The following is a 20299-nucleotide window of genomic DNA, read 5'->3' as shown; positions in this document are numbered from 1 at the left end:
TAAAAAAGTTTTAAAAAAAGTTGTTTCCCACAACTGCTTTGACTTTCTGTAATTGGCTCCTACCTGTATCTAGCTGTATTTAGCATTCATTCTGGTAAGCATTATTTGGGTAAATTAATGAATAATTCATCTGAAAATCCTCACATTTCTGTCTCCCAGGTAAAAGATGAAACGGTCCTCAATGGGATCCTTGTCAGGGTCCACTCTCATGAACAAGCTAATGGATGTCACTGTCTTCAGTTCTTCCAGGTTACTGTGAGGGTGCACCTCCACCGAAGACTGGCCGTTGAACTTCATGGACACTTGGACCTGGGATTGAAAACATGAAGAAGTTGTTTTTTTTAAAGCTGTGTGTCTGTCTATCTATCTATCTATCTATCTGTTTATCTATCTATCTATCTATCTATCTAGAGCACTAAGAAAGTAAAAGACATTCAGTAAAAACAGAAACTGAAATGCTCTCTCACCAATTAACAATATGGACTCACCAGAGGCAGATTTCAAAAACACAAAAATTCTAAATAGGGAAAAAATTGCTGAAATAGAAATAAATAATAGATGGAAATAATACAAAAATAAATAAATAGAAAGATATCTAAAATAGGATAAAATCATAACAGAGACTAGATGTATTTAAGTGAGTAAAATAAGAAAAGAAAATACAGTTTTAAAGGGAAAACGATCTGGAAAAAATGTAATAAAATCCATTTGCAGGCCAGACAAAGATCTTAAGTTTGCTTTTAATAATATCAACATGTTATGCTTGTTATGTTAGGGCTCATTCTACTCTGGGTAGGGAATGAGCCCTTACCTCAAGTAAAGGAGTTTAAGTACCTCGGGGTCTTGTTTGCGAGTGAGGGGACAATGGAGCGTGAGATTGGCCGTAGAATTGGAGCAGCGGGGGCGGTATTGCACTCGCTTTGCCGCACCGTTGTGACAAAAAGGGAGCTGAGCCGGAAGGCAAAGCTCTCGATCTACCGGTCAATCTTTGTTCCTACCCTCACCTATGGTCATGAAGGATGGGTCGTGACCGAAAAAACGAGATCGCGAGTACAAGCGGCCGAAATGGGTTTCCTTAGAAAGGTGGCTGGGGTCTCCCTTAGAGATAGGGTGAGAAGCTCAGTCATCCGTGAGGAGCTCGGAGTAGAGCCGCTGCTCCTTTGCGTAGAAAGGAGCCAGTTAAGGTGGTTCGGGCATCTGGTAAGGATGCCCCCTGGGCGCCTCCCCTGGGAGGTGTTCCAGGCACGTCCAGCTGGGAAGAGACCTCGGGGTAGACCCAGGACTAGGTGGAGAGATTATATCTCCACACTGGCCTGGGAACGCCTCGGGATCCCCCAGTCAGACCTGGTTAATGTGGCCCGGGAAAGGGAAGTTTGGGGCCCCCTACTGAAGCTGCTGCCCCCGCGACCCGACCACGGATAAGCGGTTGAAGATGAGATGAGATGAACATGTTATGCTGCCCTCAGGTCTTCTGCAAGGCTGTTCCAGAGATGTTGGCCATGGTAATGAAAAGGATTCTTCACAATGGGTTTTTGATCTGATCTGAGGGATCTAGTGAGTTCATAAGTTAAAATAAAATTTTGCTCTTCCTATGTGAACGGCAAAAAAAAAAAAGCTCAACAGTTGATAATAACACCCATGCATCTGATAGATAATGCTGGTAAATACCTATATAATAATAATAATTAAAAACTCTGTTCTGTTTATTTTACTATTTCATATCACATTTTGTTACATATTTGATTGTATTTATTTGTCCACTAATTCCCTGATTTAATTTAAATTGTATTTAGCATTATTAAATATTTGCTGAATTGACTTTAATGGGTAAAATACTCATTTTGTCTTCTTCCGATGGTTTTTGTTTGTTGTTGTTGTGTCTAGTGAAAAACAGCATGAGGGAGTATGCTTGAGGCCGTGTTGTAGGGCCACAACATATTAAGAGATCGCACCGTAATTGGTTGTCCAGTAGCTCTGTATTTCCGTTTCCCCTAACAGCGGAAAGACAAAAAATGGTGGAAAAATCGAAAAGAAGAGAGGTACCTAGGTTGACTTTATAAAGATTTTGTAATGATTTGTTTTTTCAAACCAATATATTATTAATTTTCATTGGCATAACAACGAACCCTAATCATAACCCTAACCCTGATCCTAACCAGACCTAACCCAATTAAAGTTAAATGCAGCATTAATATGAGCATAAAATCATATTGAATGTTACGTTGATTGTCTGCCATCTTTAGAATTATGGGAGAAAGGTAACAATGCACATGTGCAAGCGGTGAACCAATGAAAGACTTCTCACAAGTGGTGAACCAATGAAACACTTCTCACAAGCGGTGAACCAATGAAAGACTTCTCACAAGTGGTGAACCAATGAAACACTTCTCACAAGCGGTGAACCAATGAAAGACTTCTCACAAGTGGTGAACCAATGAAACACTTCTCACAAGCGGTAAACAAATGAACGACCTCAGTCTTATCGTGTTGTCAGAAACCCATTGTCAGCCTCAGACATCCCTCGCATTGAGCTAAAAAAAAAAAAATCATCTCAATGTTGCTTTGCTTTTTTATGCTAGCGTTACTTTTGTGATGGAACGGAACCGACTCATACCTCACTTGTCAACACCTACACGGGAAAATTTTTATGTAGTATGTTATATCGGATGGTACCATTACTGCTAGTCATGTTAACTAATTACCTTAAGTCAATAGATCGACATTAGGTGTGCATTAAAAAAAGGTTTGAACATGTGAGTACACCCAATTTTTTTAAAAAGTAAATTGCTGTTTTGCAGAGAGTGGTTTCACTTCTGCTGCATGCTTACTCTGAAGCATGAAGCTGGATTTGCCTGTCTTTCCTAAATGTACTGTTATCATGTTTTCAGTCATCAACTCACTTTCTTGGCCACGCTCCTTGCCTGAGCTATGAGCTCTCTGATCCTCATGATGTTGGTGGTTACGTTGTTGACAGGCTTCTTCTCCTCAACCACCTTCAGCTTGTCCAGCAGCTCAGGAACGAGCATATTCAAGTTCTCCACTACAAAACAGGTTTAACAGAATTGAATTGCTAATACAATAATGATGATATTGATAAATGGTTATTCTAACTGCACGCTCAGAATCATTGACAAATCAAAGATACATATGTGTCGCCCTGAATCTGGTACCGGCTTCTCCGGCGGAGGAAACGACCTCTTCATAGGCAGCTGTGGAGTATTCGTTGTTTTTCATGTTGTTGGCCCATTCCTCAACTTTGCTGCTTATGGGCATAACAGTTTGAAGGACCTCTGCTGAGCGGTTGAGAGTCCCTTCTGCCACCTTCAGGGTGAACTCCAGACGCTGTGGTGTCCTGTCTGGAAATGGATGCAGAGGATGAGAAAGTTCAAATTTCAGCTGGCAAAAAGTGGATTACCATCCAACTGTGCAAAACTCAGCTCTATGGAGGTTTCTATCCTCTGTCTGTAAGAAAGTTAGGCCCCCTTTCTTTGGTTGTCATTGAAACCTATGATTAAAGGATTCATCTTGAAAAAAGGAAAATATTTTTTTTTACATGTTAACATTATATTCAATTTGATTGACGGAGCCGTTAAATTAGACAAACAAAAGAAAAATCAAACCTTTCAAGAATTAAACTTAATGGGGACAGATAAGAAGCTCCATCTAGGGAGCAGTTCCCTGTTTTCAGCTTCCAGATTTTGTAAAAAACTAAACACACTACTAAACTCTCTCTGAACTGGACACAGTAATTTCCTTTGCTTCTTTAAAACAACCTAATACCTTACCTGTTTGAATTCCACTTATATCCTGCACAATTTCTGCAAGTTTTTTGGTGTTTTTATCCATGGTCTCTTTGGTCTCCTCGATGTATTTTAGTTTGTCTACCACCTCAGTTTCAACCTCTGTAACAGAAAAAATGTAGTAAATGACATCCAACTGGGACTTTTGGTTGAATACACAGTAACAATTATCAACAGTTATATCTTTCTGTGAACAAATTGCTTTTCCATACCAAATTGTTCTGAGTGTAATGAAACAGATTCCTTGAAAACATTGTCACTCTGCGTTACCAGGTTTCCAAGCTGTGTGTTGATCCCAATGATAGCCTTGAACACAGAACACAAAAGGTGGAAGTCAGTTTGGAATTAGAGGGGATTTGTTCTGCACAGAACTATGATGTTACGTACATCTTCAGCTCTTTGGGATAAGTTGAGGGTGGTGAGCGAGGTGATATTTGCATCTTCAATGTATTTCACTATGTTGTTGTAGACGTTGACAGCACTTATGGCTCTCTGCACAAAGCCGTTGGCATCGCTGGCTCTCAGATCCCTGGAGGAGACAGGAAGGTGTAATTCCCCATTTCATTTTTAGGGGTTTCTATATTGCAAGAAAAACCCAGTGTGCACAACCTGTCCAGCAGCATACTGCAAAATTACAATGATAGCAACTGGTTGAAATAAATAGCAATTCTAATTCTAATTATTCTGTTTGAGTAAGGTTTTCTATCAACTACAAGGGCCAGCTAATCCATTTTCAAAAATGAAATTACAGGATATTTACATTTCAAAGTCAATATATCTAGTAGGAACCAATGGAATTAAAGCTCAGTGACAAAGAATGGGTGAAGAATGGTGAGAGACAGACTGATGCTGATTCATGGGTTTCATGATGAGTATCAAAGGGTTCCTCACTCCTCCAGTTCATTGGCCTGTTTCTCCAGCTCCTCGGCATGCTCGTCGGCCCTCTGGACCAAATCTCTGTTAGCCAGCGACAGACGCTCCGTCTTCTCTGTCAGCTTCTGGCTGGCGCCATCGATCGCTGCATGGTACTCGGTCACATTCTATGATCAGAGATGCGCGCGCACACACACACACACACACACACACACACACACAGACACACACACATACTTAAGTCTACATTGTTACCACAGGATGATTGTAATGATCCACTAAATAACTCAACAGAGAGGTCCTTCACTAAATCCATAAACTGCCTCCAAATCAAACTGCCCAGCCTAGGATGTGAGGCCTGAGATAGTGAAACCCCTTCACCAAATTATAGGTTATGTAAGCCCTGATTCATTGCACCATTAAGAAAACCTGAGCATAATTATATACATTTTTTGTGTCTGACCCACCCAATGAAACCACTGTGGGGTCCAGATAAACTCAGGTCCTCACAGTATGAAGGCCTCACCTGCACCATAGCGTCCACCTCAGCCACAGTCCTCTCTGTGTCAGAGATTAAGCCTCTGGACTCTTCCAGTGTGTCATTGACGGCAGTGTGGTCCTCTGTCAGCATCTGCTGCTTTGCCTGGGGAAACAGGGAAACAATACTTTTTGCTAACAATTATTCAATCTTCAATGAATTTCTTCCCTTATTGCATAGGATGCAGTGGAGATAGGTATGGAATGGATCTGAACAGGGACATTGAGTTACATGCACAAAGTCTTAGCCTGGGACCTAGGCAACCAAGACACAAAGACTCTTTCAAGAGACAGTTTGTTAGCAGGCCTGGCCGTACAGGGATCAACGATGCCGGCGAAAAAAGATACAGATATTGAGCTACACAATGTTTTGTGACACTGTCCAAAATTTTAAAGGATATTACACAGGAAACCTTCATATTATTAATATACATATGGTACAGTTACTGGGTTCACCTAAGTGCTATGTGGATGTTGTAAAACTGAAGCTAAAAGTACCCACACCCTATCTTTTGTTTGACCACTGCATGACTTGTACGGCGCAATGCTGAGATCGTTTGATTGGCTGTGGTAACTCAGCAGTGAGCACACTGTGGCTGCAGCTGGTGTCGGCCAGTCTGTGCTGAAGCTACGAAGAGCCCCAGATTAGGAGAAGCTCTGTGTTTGGTTAGACCACCATTCATGGCATTGGTTTACAGCAGAGACCCTGATCATGGAGATCCCCACTCCAGATAACATAAACACACACACACACACACACACACACACACACACACAGGGTCCAGCAGCAGCTGTTCTGCATGTCATCCAGGGCATGGTAACAACGGATAAATCACAACTTCCTGGATCCAAATTCCAACCACATATGATTTAACACAGTTACCATTCAACAAATCCAGAAGCATGACATTTAATTACACCATATAAACCCATGCTATTGTTTTTGAATGTTTTAACCTTCGGCGTTTATTGAAACTCATGTGTATGTACATCGCTGTCAAACATTTTTACATAAATGGTTGAATGACATGCCCGGTGAGCTTAATGTTGAATTTTCATGCTAGATATATACACATATACGTACTACTACAGCTCCGCTATCTATCCACCATATACACTGTTGTGCAGTCATGCAATTGCGGTTTTCTCAAGTGTTGGTGGAAGAAGAGGTGTATCTCCTCTTACAGAAATAACATTGTGCATAATGCATCATGGCAAAATAAAGCTGTGTATCCATGTTCAGGCTCTAGATATTATAATTTGAAAAGAATTTGCATTGCAGCGTTACTCATCCCCCTATGTGGGCCTCCTCCTAATGTAACAATCCCACAGATGGTTTCGTGTTTTTGTTCTCGGCCCTTAAATACCACCAGAATATGCTTCTCTATCAGCCAGATCTCACTCACACTGCATTTGGCAACTGAAGAACAGACTAATGTCATTTCAGGCCAGGTACCTCTGTGTGACTGAGTATTACTCAAGTAGTGATAAAGCACACCGCACTTAGACGAGAAACTCCATGCCAGTGCATTCCCTCACATTGGGGAGGAAAGATTGCAAGCTCTTTACCCAGACTATGTACTAATGAATATAGAAACAAACAGAATGGGAGTGCTGGGGGAGAACCTGGGTGTCATGGGAAATTACCTCATTCCTATGGAATTTGAGGACGTTTGCTCTGTTCATGTCCTCCTGCACAGTGCCGGCTGCTTTCTGGAGAAAGCCCTGAGCGTCTGACAGCTTGGAGGAAAAACGGGACAGAACCTCCCTGACAGGTAGGAGTCGACCTTCTGTGATCATCAGCTTTTTCTCCAACTGACGGATTTGCCTTAGCACTGGAAACACAATCAGAAATGAAAGACATTACTTTATTGTCATTAGTGTTACATTTGAGTGACTCAGGACTTGCCACTGTAGACTCTCAGGCCACAATGCTTATCCCTTTAAGACTGTTGCTGATGGAAAGTGAAAATGGGCATGTGATGTAGTGTATATGTACTGTATATTCAAGTACATGTGCATCCCTAGAATGGCACTCAGTAGAGCGGATACAGTAACATTAACAGGCCCCAACAGTCTACTTAAATTCAATCAGGCCACACCACATTGCACACACTCATAGACATCAGTCCCCTAAATATGAATATTTCTTTCATCAAGATCCATGAATTATTACCTAGGCAATCTCATTAAATTAACGAAAAGTATTTTTAATAAATCCTGGTTCCCCCCTAATTTTAATGGGAACTTTCTTGGCCCATCCTTCCACCAACTTTTTTGGGGAAATCCATTCAGCAGTTTTTGAGTAATCCTGCTGAAAAACAAACAAACGAACAAAAAAAATAACAAACAATCAAATAGACGGGGGTGAAAACATAACCTCCTTGGACCTTAAACCTAGGCAATGGCTTCAGCCATTTTTTCAGTTGGTTGAGCTACTATAATATCTGTTATGTGAAAAGCATTGGAGGGTTGATGCATCACCTGTGTGTGCGTTATTTGACCCAACAGTATCTCAACTCGAGCGACTGAAGACACTGACGTGACAACAGTATATTTCGCCCTATTCACGTCATTTGCGATGCCAGACTCAATAATGTGAAATTTGCTTCTAGTCGGGTCTTTGCATTGACTTAGTATATAATCTACTCGCGGGAATAATTTGCGTCACGTCCGGTGTGAACGCACCATAAGCAGTACTGCCCACATTGGTGTCCCATGAAAACATCAATAACATTTTTACTTTCCTTGGCAGGCAGGCAGGATTTAGTATAAACTCAGTAGACACCACTTTTGCTGTGCACGTTCACACGACAGGCGCACAATCCTCTACAGCAGGAAGACCTCGGCTCAACACTGGCCCTGTGCTGCACAAGCGTACTGTTATTATTCATGTATAATGGTTGTATGTGTGGGTCAGAGTAAACGGGAAGCAGATTGTCTTCTCTGCAGTTGGTTGCTTGATTGCACAAAATACTACTCTGTGAATGAAAAAAAGAGTAATGGTGAAAATTAAGAGCACGGATTTCTTTTCTTTGACCAACGATGAGGTGGAACTGTTACTGACAGTAATTGTTAGCAACGCTTCTCATTCACCGCTGGTAGTCGAGTCGTAACTGATAAGCAAATGTTGGTGTCTGCGTTCTCCAACCTCTGAGTTTTTAAACTAAAACAGCAGCATTTCAAAAATCAATCTCCATTTAAGGGGCTTGTGGTCTCGTAGCAAATGTGATGAGTTTAATAACTTAATGGTAATTGTGGTAAATGAATTCTGAAAAACAGCATCTTAACATTTTTATTGTGACAATGTGGCAATTATTCTAATTACTGTTATTGTACATTCTATATCAGTCATTGTATGAGTCACTGTTCAGCAAAAGTTTGATTATTGGTTAAAATTCCCTCAGAGTTTGTTGAACATGTTAAGGCTTCTACCATGATGAAAAGTTACATTTATTCTAATTGTTGCATTATCTTTTAATCTCCATTATTATGGTCAAAAGTTAATAAATAAACAAATGGTAATCAGTGATCAGCGTTTTGATTTGAATATGTATAATGTGCTGTATCTCCTCACAGTCATGGGCCTCAGTGGACTCGTCAGTGGCGACGGGCTCTCGTGGAGACAGGTTCAGTTCCTTCATCCAGGTCACCATTCCCTGGGCCACCTCTGTGTTGCGTCTGACCACCTCTGGGTCCACATCCTGCTGAACACTGTACAGCTCCCAATCATGGATCATCTCTGTAAACACAGGCAGACACATACGTTAACATACATTGACACAGTTATTACAGTATGATCTAATCATTCTGATCATTGAAGGTTCAAAAGTCACTGGTTCTCGCCAGTAAGAAAACTTCATAATGTGTGAGAAATGCACACAACACTGATAATACAAAATGTGTGTTGAATATTGGAACAGAACAGCACCTTCGATGCGAATGTTGAGATCAGTGAGGTTTGTGCTGAGCTGCTCAGCCAGGGTTAAGGTCTCTAGAGTGGCGTTATCCAGCCTGTTCCCCAAAGTCATCACCACGCTCTCCTGAAAATCACCACACAAACTAATCAGTGAGCTCTATTGGAATACGTATTTTTTAAAAACCAGGAAGATACAAGTCTACATAAGCTTCAAATTCCTGTAGTTTAGAGAAAGAGTTCATCAATATTCTGTATCTGTATTCTGCAAAATTATTTTTATCTCGTTTGGGATAAAGACGAGTAGGAACAGTTGCAGCACTTATCTACTGACAAACATTGGCTTAATATTCTAAAACCCTGCAGGGACTTCTTAAATGTGCATTAAATGAAATAGATGAGCGACTTCGCTGACCGATTCTCCCAGCTGTTTGATGTCTAAAACCACAGACTCTGTGGCCTCCTCCAGCTCCCCAGTCTGCGCCTTCATTGCAGATGACTTGTTCCTCCAGCCTTGAAACTGAGTCTGGAAGCAAAGCAACTCCAGTCATTCATCGGATCGCATTATAATTAATCAGCAATGGTGGAAATCTCAAAGCATTGATAAGTGCAACCTTAATTTTTTTTAAACCCCTTATACATACTGTATTCATATTTTTTGGACTGATCTGCATTAATGTACATGTACCTGCAGTCGATGTGCTGTGTAGTTGTAGTATTTGAGCCTGTCGTTAGCAGCAGCTCCAGTGGAGATATTCAACACTCCAACTTTCAGCTGGTCAAGTGTTTTATTGGACAGACGCAAGTCCCCAATCAGATGCCAAATGCACTCATCACAACCTACAACCAGGGAAGAAATGTGAATTTCAAACTATTTCAAACAAATAATACAAACCGCCTTTTGTCCTGCTGTTGTGCAGTCTCTGCTATAGTTGAGAACTCTACTTACTGATGTTGCACAGGTTGACTGTTGCAGCTTCTGACAGGCACTCTCCTGTATGCATATCACAGTGGCCGCTCTCACAGTCGCACTCTATAAAAAACAGATGCATAAGCATTTAATCATACAGTGTTGGACAGAAAGTTCTGCGCAGCACTTTCAGTTCTTGACCAGCTGGAAATAGTTCAGTGCAGTTCTCAAATATATATTAGGACCCACAGATGGTATCTTGGCATCAGGCCTGCACATCTGTCTTGTGGCCTCTCTTGTGTGGGACTGATGGTTTAAGCAGCTGTCTGTGCATATACTGTAGATTTGGGTTGCATGGTGAAGTCATCCGCCTCTCCGCAGAGAGTCTCCGGCCACAGGGTCACAGCTCTCAGCAGATGCTTCTCTGACATCATGTGCACTACTGTGTTAGTGAGTGTGGGAATGTGAACCCTCAGTACGGCTTTCTTTCTCTGGGAAAGAGTTAACAGCATTGAATGTCTGGGGGCGTTTTATTCAAAAGAGTAATAGACAGGCCTTGTGACAGACGGATGACTTACTCTGGCAGCCGGACAGGCTGTAGTCCCAGTAACCTGGGAGGCAGCGCTCACAGTAACGCCCACCGGCGCCCGGGCGGCACGGGCAGCTGAGGGTGAGAGGATGGCAGGTGGAGCGAATGGAAGCTGGCCCGCATTCACACCTCCGACAACCCTGACAGCTGGAGAAACCAGAGTAGCCCTCCTAGATTACATGAATGAAAAGCACTGTTAGATCCCAGCATCTGCCGGTTTAAGTTCATTTTGAAACACTGTCTTGAGTCATTTACAGGATGAATTTGGTCTGTTTCAGCTGGTTTCATTTTGGCCACCATTTGTTCCCAAATAAGGATAACTTCATGCACACAAAAGTTATTATGGTCAGCTGAGAACACAGTGACAGTAGAACAAAGTCTGGTTAGAAACACTCTGATAGCTGGACTGGTTTAGATAAGTTGGTAACACAGGGAAACTAAGCGCACACCAAACTACAGAGTGGATCCGTGGTCTAATTTGGCAATAAACTTGGTGCTGCTGGATGTTTTGTGACAGTTTGTGTTATCATTTCACCATACACCTTTTTTTTCTTCTACCAAATAAAGCTTTTTCATAAAGTGACTTTTTAGTTTCTTCCATGTTCTGCTCTCGAAAGTTTAACAGTTTAACTACTCTCAGCTCTTATACAGCAAAAGTCAAGCTGTCAATGCTTGACTGAAACATGCATGACACCTATCCTAAGCACTTCCACTGCAACTGACATTTCAACCAGCGAGCAATACTGTGCTTTCACTTCTGTCTACACCTCAACTCCTTACAACTCATTAAGCTTCACCTACAACTTGAAATCCTTTCACCACTTTGAGTTAAAGTTCTTCGACTTTAAAAGAGAAAAAAAAACTCTCTGTTATTACTTGTGTTTCAAGACAAAATTTTTTAGAATAAACATTTTCATCAAAAAAACTTCTTTAACTTCTTTAACTGTTCACCAGTTGACTCGTCCAAATATTTTTGGTTAACCTGAATTTTTAATGAGGTTATTCTTTTTAGTGAAGATGCTACATTCACAAATCTCTGAAGTTAACGATGAGAATACCTGGGTTGTAATAAACCTCCACCTCATCCCTGAACCCTTCACACAGAGTCTCCCAGAAGAGATATCAGTGTAACTGTGCAGAGTCATGAGATCTTGCTCACCTCACACCGGTCGCAGAGTCGTCCAGTGACACCTGGTTTGCAGTGACACACTCCTGTCCTGTCGTCACATGAAGAGGTGCCACATTTATTGCACACGCACTCTGGGACAGACACGGGACACATGCAGTGATGAGAACATCAGAGGTCAAATGATGTCACGAGCATGGTTATTTTTGGACTTGCTCGAAAGGCATAATCTAGACTTTGATCCTGATTGTCTTATTTTTCCACTGAACATCACAAACAGACCACATGTACAAAGCCATTAAAATGTCTGGTACACATGTCATTAATTTGATATTGCTCAACTGTTAACGAATTAAATATTCATTAACACTATTCACATTTCGGCTCAAACATAGTGGAACTTAATATCCAACACTGACCTGGAAGAATGCTGAACTGCTGTCACTGACCAAATATCAGCCAGAGCAACTGTGTTAACAAACTAAATGACTTTTCCGGCCTTCATCATACATCTTGCTGTGTGTAGCAACAACAGCAATAGCCTCCTATCATCTAAGGCTTGAAAGTATAGAATTAACATCTCTCGAATGAAGGTTAAAGATGTAGGAGTTAGCTCGTTGCCCCTACCTCTGCAGTTCTTGGCACTGATGGCGTCGCCATAGAAACCTGGGGCGCACCTCTCACAGTTGGCACCGGCGGTGTTTCCCCAGCAGTGCTGGCAGTCACCCGTCACGTTGTGGCACTCATTGAAGATCAGGTTGGGGTCGGAGTTGCCATTGCAGTCGCACCTCTTACAAGAATTACCGATCGCCATGGGGTTGCCATAGTAACCCGGGGCACACCTGGATAGGGAGAACTGCAGATGACTGACAATATCATTGTCTCGTGCAATGAACAATTGAAGGATAAATCCACCTTTGGACATTCTCATTCTCCTTTGTGGTGAGGTTTCTTAATCAGCTTCTCTCCTTGTCTAATTATTATTAACTAATTTGTTGAGGAATTTCCTCATTTGTACTTTTTTTCCCCCTGGGTTAATTTTTAGTGAGACTCCATTTGTCCCCTGGACTCCTTAGGAACATAACACAGGCTTTTTGGCAATTTACAGTGCCACTTTCTAATAAGGCAAAGAAAGTAATAGGTCCATAAAGTATTTAGTAAAACTGTTATTATCTCCGTCAAGGAGGTTTGTTTGTTTGTTTGGTTGGTTGGTTGGTTGGTTGGTTTAACTGTAGCATAACGCAAAAATGACTGCACAGATTTCCACCAAACTTGGTGGAGGGAAGGGGCCTGGGCTTGAGAAGAACCCATTACATTTTGGAGAAGATGCAGATTTACAAAACTTCATGTACAAATATATTAATGTTTTACAACAAATAGATCTTAATTTTTTGGTGGAGGTACAGTTTAGTTCTAGATTAAAACTTACTTCATTATCAACCATCAAGTCTGCATATCAATCATTATGGAAGTTTTGTTATTGAAATTATCATGTTCACTGATGAATTACAGTCAGAGCTTGAATCTTCAAACTTGTTAATATTAATGCATTATGATTTCCCCATGAAGCATTACAAAAATATGTTGCTTGATATCACTAGGCAATTTATATGCCACATGATGCGAGCAATTTATTGTAATTTATTGTTTCAATTTATACATGAAAACTTCTTGATTGGTTGTTTGATGCTTTGTCAACACTGACCTCTCACAAAGATGTCCAGCATAGCCTTCTTGGCACTTGCACCTCAGAATGGCACCTCCTTTGTCACAGCGCTCTGCAAAGCTGTGGCCGGACACAGGGGAAAGTATTTCAGGGATTACACTCTGCTTACCAACACACAGCAACAAACAACAAACGTGAAGTGACTGACTGACTTGTTGGAGGGGACTGAGAGGGGGCAGGCGCAAGGTCTGCAGGTGTGGCGTCGGTCCATGCTGGGAGCCAGCATGTAACCATCTTCACACATTTCACAGAAATCACCTGTACTGTGCTCCCTGCAATTCTGAAAGGGAAACATTAGGATTATTGCACCTTACTTCTCACAATATTCAAACCATATATTAGACGGTTTTGGCAAAATTAATGAAGTAGTTGGTAAATTAAATCATAATCAGAATGGAACACTTACTATACAAACGCCGGTGATGTCTTCACATGAGTCAGCGTGGCCTTTACAGTTACATGGTAAGCATATGTTTTGCTCACTGAGGAAAAATCCCTTCGCACACACCTGCAGTGGGGACAGAAATATACATGCTTACTGTAGACAGAAAAACAGAAAAACACACAAAAATGAGGTGGCTCCATCTGCAGCCTCTAGATTTTGAAATTGGTATTTTGTCCCAAGGATGGCACGAAAAGAAAGATCATGAAGTGTCAAAGGACACATCCTCTGGTGAGCCTGAATGAACTCAATATACACCATGTAACAATATCCATTTGAATTTCATATTTCTTGGTAACAAATATTTTCAATTTCTCTTAAGGGGTGTTGACTGACCAACATTACCATAATTAGGTCCCAATCGTAGGTGACAAAAAATATTGCAGTGGACAATGATCAAGTATAGTCAGGTTTATTTGACTAGTCCCAACATACAGATGAATGTCTCAGTGGGATTACAGGTCCTGAGCAAGCCCCATCCTGGTAAAGAAGACTGGGAAATAATCCTCAAACAAACACCTCAGCACATGAAGAGAAGAATAAGAAAAATGAAGGCAGAGGAAATTCATTGATGGATCTCTTATTCTGAAACAGACAGGCACACAATTTGAAACCAAGTATTCCTGACCAAAGTGCGTATCCATGCAAAAACTACCAAATTCTGTATTTTCTAATCTAAACTTGGTCGAGCAAATCTGCTAAACTTTTCAAAATTCACTTATTACCCATGGTATTGCAAATCACACAGAATACTGAACACCACACACAGGCCCAGGGGCCCATATGGGTGGGGGGGGCCTAAGCCAGAGCCAGACACTGTCTTGACTGACTTATACTTTTAATGTTTTGTTTTGAAGCTCCTTGATACATAGAGGCGAAAGTAATTTACCAAGTAAATTAGAACACATATAAAGTTTACATATGTTTGACAGCACAATATCTATACGTAGTGTAGATGGTAAATGGGGAATCTTTTTAGAAATACAATATATGTATATATAATATAATGTAGTGATGACACACCTGAAAAAAACCTGCTATTGTATCAATGTATCTCTGACAATCATTTAATTTTAAGCTGTTTTTTTAAAATCTAAAAACTGCACAAAGTGAGTTGTGAGGAAACTGTTCTGAAATGCTACGGTTCCCTCCCATTAACATCCTGTCCAGTGTTTGTTCACCAGAGTTTCTCAGGATGCTGTGATGTCAGAGTTCACAGCCGTAGCCCCCCCACATCCACACTCACACACATACACACACACACACACCCTCTTATCTTATATTAGATGCAAGGACATTCACTGACATACAATAATGCATACTGTAACCCCTTACCCTACACACACTCCTTTGAACCTAATAGAGCATTCGAAGCAGCCCCATTCAATGAGGCATACAAGGGCACAATAGCAGCAGTCTGTAAGAACTCCATACTTTGACCTCCTTGTTCCACTCAGTCTACTGGACATTGATGCTGTGAGCCAGAAGATGGAACATTCCCCAGACATACAGTACAGCATGCCTTCATGGGATTCATATTTCCCTCTGATTAATTCACAGTTGAGCAGTGACACAAAGACATGCTTTTGTAGTCAGATATTGGGAAACATCCTGTGAACAGCAGCACTTAGTTTTGTTGCAGACCCATTTCCTGGGGGTTTCCCCTACCCACAGTGTACATGCACTGATACAAGACCTATCCATCAGTAGGCGTGTGAACTCTTCATGTAAACACAAATCTGGTGATGCAAATGGGAGGCAGAAGATATAGCCATATGTCCAAATGGTGGTCTGAGCCATTAGGAGTTACAAACCACTTATGGGAAAACCACAGAGATCCGGTGCTATTTACCATTTGTTAAGCCACTTAAAGGAGTTTTGAAATGGTTCAGGCCTAGCTGTGTGACAGTTGGTGATGGGTCTAACAGCTGTGGTGTGTATACAGGACAGGGTAGTAGAGGACAGCGAGTTTAGGGTTGGAGCGAGATCGAGCAGATGGTGTAGAAGTAGGATGCAGACCCCTCTAAAATCTGAGGAATGCATCTCAAGTATACAACCAAGCAGCTAGTGGAACAACATTTTTTTTTTCTGTCCATGTTTCAGACCTAAAAAGAATAATATCTATATGTGCAATTTTAATAGATGTGCAATCAGGTTAACAATGTATATAATCATTAATATTTTTACATTATAAAATTGCTATTTTTCACATTGTTCTTATTTTTATTTTTCACATTTATTACTGCTACTTCCCTGTGGGACCAATAAAAGATAAAGGTTTATCTTAAATGGACTAGTTCAACATCCCTTCAAAATATGCTTAGCTGGTTGCTTCTTTTTTTCAGTGTAAAGCTGGAGTCACAATGTGGTGAACTGATAGAGACAAAAATGAGTGGAGAAAATCAAGCCTCACACTGTTTGAAGTTTAAAATACCAACATTTGACTCGAAATCATTTGACTCATTAATTAACACGCGATGTCTTGTTTCTTTATTTTAAACATGAACGGAAAAGTGGGAAGGTGTCTGATCTTCTTCTTGTCAAACACCAGTTTATTCATGCACCTAATGCTCCTGTGTGGTCAAAACTCTGATAAACCCACTGCATGTTAGCCGTCCATCCATCAGTGACTATCTGATGAACATAGCAGGGCATTTAAGCAGCCCAAAAAAACATTTTGTTGGTGGAGACTTAATACAGAGTAAAAAAGTAGTGGCTAAATTATTGTTTTAGTGTTTAGGGCAGTAAAAAATCTGAATGGATATGAAACTTTGAATAGGATTTTTAAACATGGTGGTCCTCCCTCTTATCTCATAGTTTTAAAATCAGGACCCTTTGGCCATCCGTGACCACACTGAGTTATGTGAACTATTTCTGTGGCCCTCGCAATGTACCCACTACAGTACAGAACAAAGATGACATTCAACATGTTATGCAGTCTCTCACAGTCTTCATGTGAAGCTGCCTCTTCCAGTGATTCATTCCCTGTTCTGCTCTCAAACTAGTTATCAGTGTACAGTATTTCCTGCTTGTACGGTTGACCTTTGGACTCCATCTCTGTTTTCAGATTTAGAGCTAAACAAATAGAGCTTCTATCAACCACAAAAACTCAGATGACTGATGTCCAAAATCAACACACTCCGCTCATGTAGCTTCAAAACTGTGCATCCATACCCTCTCTGGAGTGTGTGTGGACAGTTGTATCTCTAAAATGTTGTTTTATAAGGCAAACTTCTAATTGTAATTGGTCCTGTGCTTGTTTGTTTGTGAATTTTACTGTAGACCTCTGCTTCAACTCTCAACAGAATTTTTCAACAGGGGGAGAATTAAGTGGATTAAGTGTTGAGGATTGAAGGGTGAGTCTCATTTCCGCTTAGTTTCCCAAGTGGAGCTGGCTGCTGTACTTACACTGACATTGAAGAAGGGTTCAGACACTGGATTTAGTCACGCTAACTCCTCCTAACGCCCTCAGTATGGAACAGATCCTGGGTCATGAGAATCTCATCCTAATTCAATAACTGCACAGACAGTCTGACTGCAGGGGTGAGGCCTGCTCTCAGGGGATCACGAACTCAGAGAGCTCAGTGAGAAATACATCTGCATCTGAAAAGTTTTGCTCTGGTTTAGCATTGCCTTGTTTGGGGATTGTATGAGTCAACATTCTCTTTGACATTTTTGACCCACTGCGTATTTTGCCGGGATGTTTCTTTGTACAGATCACTTCAGAGAAAAGTTATTACATAGCCACTCACAAGAGTTGTGGCTCCTCTGTGCAGTTCTACGGGCCCAGTGGATATAAATCATCCTCAAAAGCATCCATAGCAACCACATAAGAAAAGTCACAGCATAAAAGAACATTTCTGCAAAACCATAAAGTTCTAGTAGTATATGTGGCCTGGCATCTTGTTCTATTCATTTGCAGCTACAGGCAGCTAGCCCATGTACAGTATACAAGAATGTAGACACCGAATCAACTGTACAAGAGAGGCTGTCATCCAGTCAATCACGCCATAGATCAGAGAGTCAGGATATTTTTTTTTGTTTCTTCAGATTTTTTGCATGCATTTGCCCATAAGGGCTGGGATTTTTGTGTTTTATTGTCTGCTCAGATTGAGTGAATGGCAACAACCCTAGGCCTACTGATAGACAAGGCTTTCAAATGAACCAGTCAAGTGATTAAATGGAAATCCTGAGGTGCAGAATCATAAAGTAGTTTGTTAGGGTACTGAATTGGATGATAAATGAAGGAGACACTTTTATGATAGTGGCAATTTTGTTTTAATGATACATGTTGCAGAGTTTCTTTGGAATGGGATCACATTATCTTAATGTGCATTTTGATTTTCTATTCTGCATGTGGATGCAATTTAAATCATGTAGATTAGGCTGATTTGCAAGCATCAATTTAGGTACCAGTTGAGGATGTGGTTACAGTATGCAAAATATGTTCCATTGCAAAAATGGGTTTGATTTAATTAGAGATTATAACTTTAGATGGACTCAGAATTGAACAATATGGCAAGATTTAAATTTTATGGAATGAAAATTGTTTGGCCTCTGACCCTTTATCCATTTGAGCGATACAAAGCTAAGGGAACAGTGGCCTATGTGCCAACACTCATGTATGGCTTCTCATGCCCTTAGTCTCTATTGTTCTCTTTCTCTGTCTGTCTTTTCTCTCTGGAGTGTTGCTCAACATTGGGCAGCTGGTTTCCATTAGGGAACTGTCAGGGAGGGGCATGACAGTGGAGAGAGTAAACTCAGAGCCCATCTAAGCTTCGGCCTTGGGGTACCTCTGGTGACACAAACACACACATGCATGTACACAAAGCACGGTGAAGTCCAGACAGAGTCTACATGTCGCCAAGTCACAACACTGACACAAGTCCTCAGAGAGCTCTCCAGACAGCCACAAATAATCTCTCACAAGACGTTGACATTTCCTTTCACCTTAACATTTGTGTACTTGATAATTTTTTGCCATTACATTCAGTACATGTACAGTATGTGAAAACAAAAAGGTATAGCTGTGCTAGCGTGCACAGTGTAACAACCAAAAATGAAGAAAACCAAATCTGTCTTACTGTCAACACCGACTGTTGCTGTTCCCCAAGCCTGGCGGCAGAAGTTGGATAGGCCGTCACTATGAGGATGCAGAGAAGGCAAAGGCAGGACAGAGATTTAGCAGCCATATTTGTGTTTTTGCCCAGTGGAGCACTGATCCCCCCTTTCTGTCTCTGTTTCTGTCTTTGTCCTGGCCGTAGGAAAGCCTCTGGGCAGCTCCTCTTGTTCGGCTGCACCCGTTGGCTTCACTTTCCTGCTGCTCCGACCTCCAGATGCAGCTGCGCCTGTAGTCCCAGCCTGAGCTGAGTCCTGTAAAACAAACTTGTGTGGACTTCCTCCCTTTCTCTCCCTCCCTCCCTGCCCTGACTCCTCTCCCCTAGCGGACTTGCCTCTCCCCTGAGCCTGTGCCTAAATCACAAACAGATGGGAAGGCTGGAAACTGAGGGAAAGAGTGAGAGGGGGAGAGAAAAGAGAGGAAGAATGACAGAGTCAAATGAGCAACAGAGGGCTTCTGTCTCTGGCTTCGGCCATCCCCCCAACACACACACACACACCACCCCACACCCCAACAACCTGGACTGGCAAAGTCAGATTGTATGTTAGGTCCTCGTCTCCATTTGCAGGTCTGTGGAAACCTTTCACCTTGGGCTCAACAGGCAACACAACCCCCCCCCCCCCCCACACACACACACACACACACTCCTCCACCCCCTCCCCTTCCCCCCTGTCCGGCCAGGGTTGGCAGAGGGTTTAAAGCTTCAGCACTCACTCTGTTCTCTGCAGGCGGAAAAGAAACAGCTGCTGTGATATCCCGGTACAGCTCCACATCCACCTCAAAGCCTCAGACATGAGCTTTTGTTTGTTTTCCAAGCTCAGACCATCAATAGCTGCTAAATTTATGGCCATTATATGAGGCTCATAAAAGGAAGAGCCTGATTGTCACCCTTCCTGCACAAACCGAGTATTGTCAGGGTCTAAAAACTTAGTTCCCTCAGATGTGAATTGCTGGATCCAGTGAAAAAGTTGTTGAAACTAATGACTCCAAGCAGACTTGTCACACATGTCCAGACAGTTGACTGTCCATGTTGTAAGCAGCTCCAAATACGTCCACGTTATGTTATGCCAGCCCATAAGACCATGCGTAAGTTATATCTCTCAAGTGACTAATAAACAGGTTGTCACATTCCAGTTATCTATGGCAGAGATGCACAGCAAAACAAGTCCCCAGGCAACTCAAGATGTGCTATTCTGAACAGAACCGGGGTTCAAGTCAAACTCATACACCAGCCTCACTTTTTGTAGTTAAATATCAAATA

General features: G+C 41.6%; 1 protein-coding gene across 1 annotated transcript in view; it reads right to left on the bottom strand.

The window, feature by feature from the left end:
• Positions 1 to 19490, bottom strand: part of lama4 (laminin, alpha 4) — a 29793-nt gene extending 10303 nt beyond the window's left edge. The window contains exons 1-21 of the mRNA XM_035618004.2: positions 19004 to 19490; positions 13884 to 13985; positions 13630 to 13757; positions 13457 to 13537; positions 12379 to 12593; positions 11785 to 11885; positions 10615 to 10795; positions 10076 to 10159; positions 9815 to 9966; positions 9542 to 9652; positions 9142 to 9253; positions 8788 to 8952; positions 6858 to 7045; positions 5200 to 5316; positions 4692 to 4840; positions 4188 to 4329; positions 4013 to 4106; positions 3786 to 3902; positions 3171 to 3356; positions 2901 to 3040; positions 145 to 309 (exon numbers count right to left, since the gene is read on the bottom strand). Coding sequence (XP_035473897.2) covers positions 145 to 309; positions 2901 to 3040; positions 3171 to 3356; positions 3786 to 3902; positions 4013 to 4106; positions 4188 to 4329; positions 4692 to 4840; positions 5200 to 5316; positions 6858 to 7045; positions 8788 to 8952; positions 9142 to 9253; positions 9542 to 9652; positions 9815 to 9966; positions 10076 to 10159; positions 10615 to 10795; positions 11785 to 11885; positions 12379 to 12593; positions 13457 to 13537; positions 13630 to 13757; positions 13884 to 13985; positions 19004 to 19111 — 2838 coding nt within the window. The 5' untranslated portion in view covers positions 19112 to 19490. The remainder of the gene's footprint in view (positions 1 to 144; positions 310 to 2900; positions 3041 to 3170; positions 3357 to 3785; positions 3903 to 4012; positions 4107 to 4187; positions 4330 to 4691; positions 4841 to 5199; positions 5317 to 6857; positions 7046 to 8787; positions 8953 to 9141; positions 9254 to 9541; positions 9653 to 9814; positions 9967 to 10075; positions 10160 to 10614; positions 10796 to 11784; positions 11886 to 12378; positions 12594 to 13456; positions 13538 to 13629; positions 13758 to 13883; positions 13986 to 19003) is intronic.
• Between the last annotated feature and the right edge of the window lie 809 nt (positions 19491 to 20299).

The sequence above is a fragment of the Scophthalmus maximus genome, chromosome 18 (genome assembly GCF_022379125.1).
Source record: "Scophthalmus maximus strain ysfricsl-2021 chromosome 18, ASM2237912v1, whole genome shotgun sequence".
Classification (NCBI taxonomy): Eukaryota; Metazoa; Chordata; class Actinopteri; order Pleuronectiformes; family Scophthalmidae; genus Scophthalmus; species Scophthalmus maximus.
This window is presented reverse-complemented; position numbering and strand designations above follow the sequence as displayed.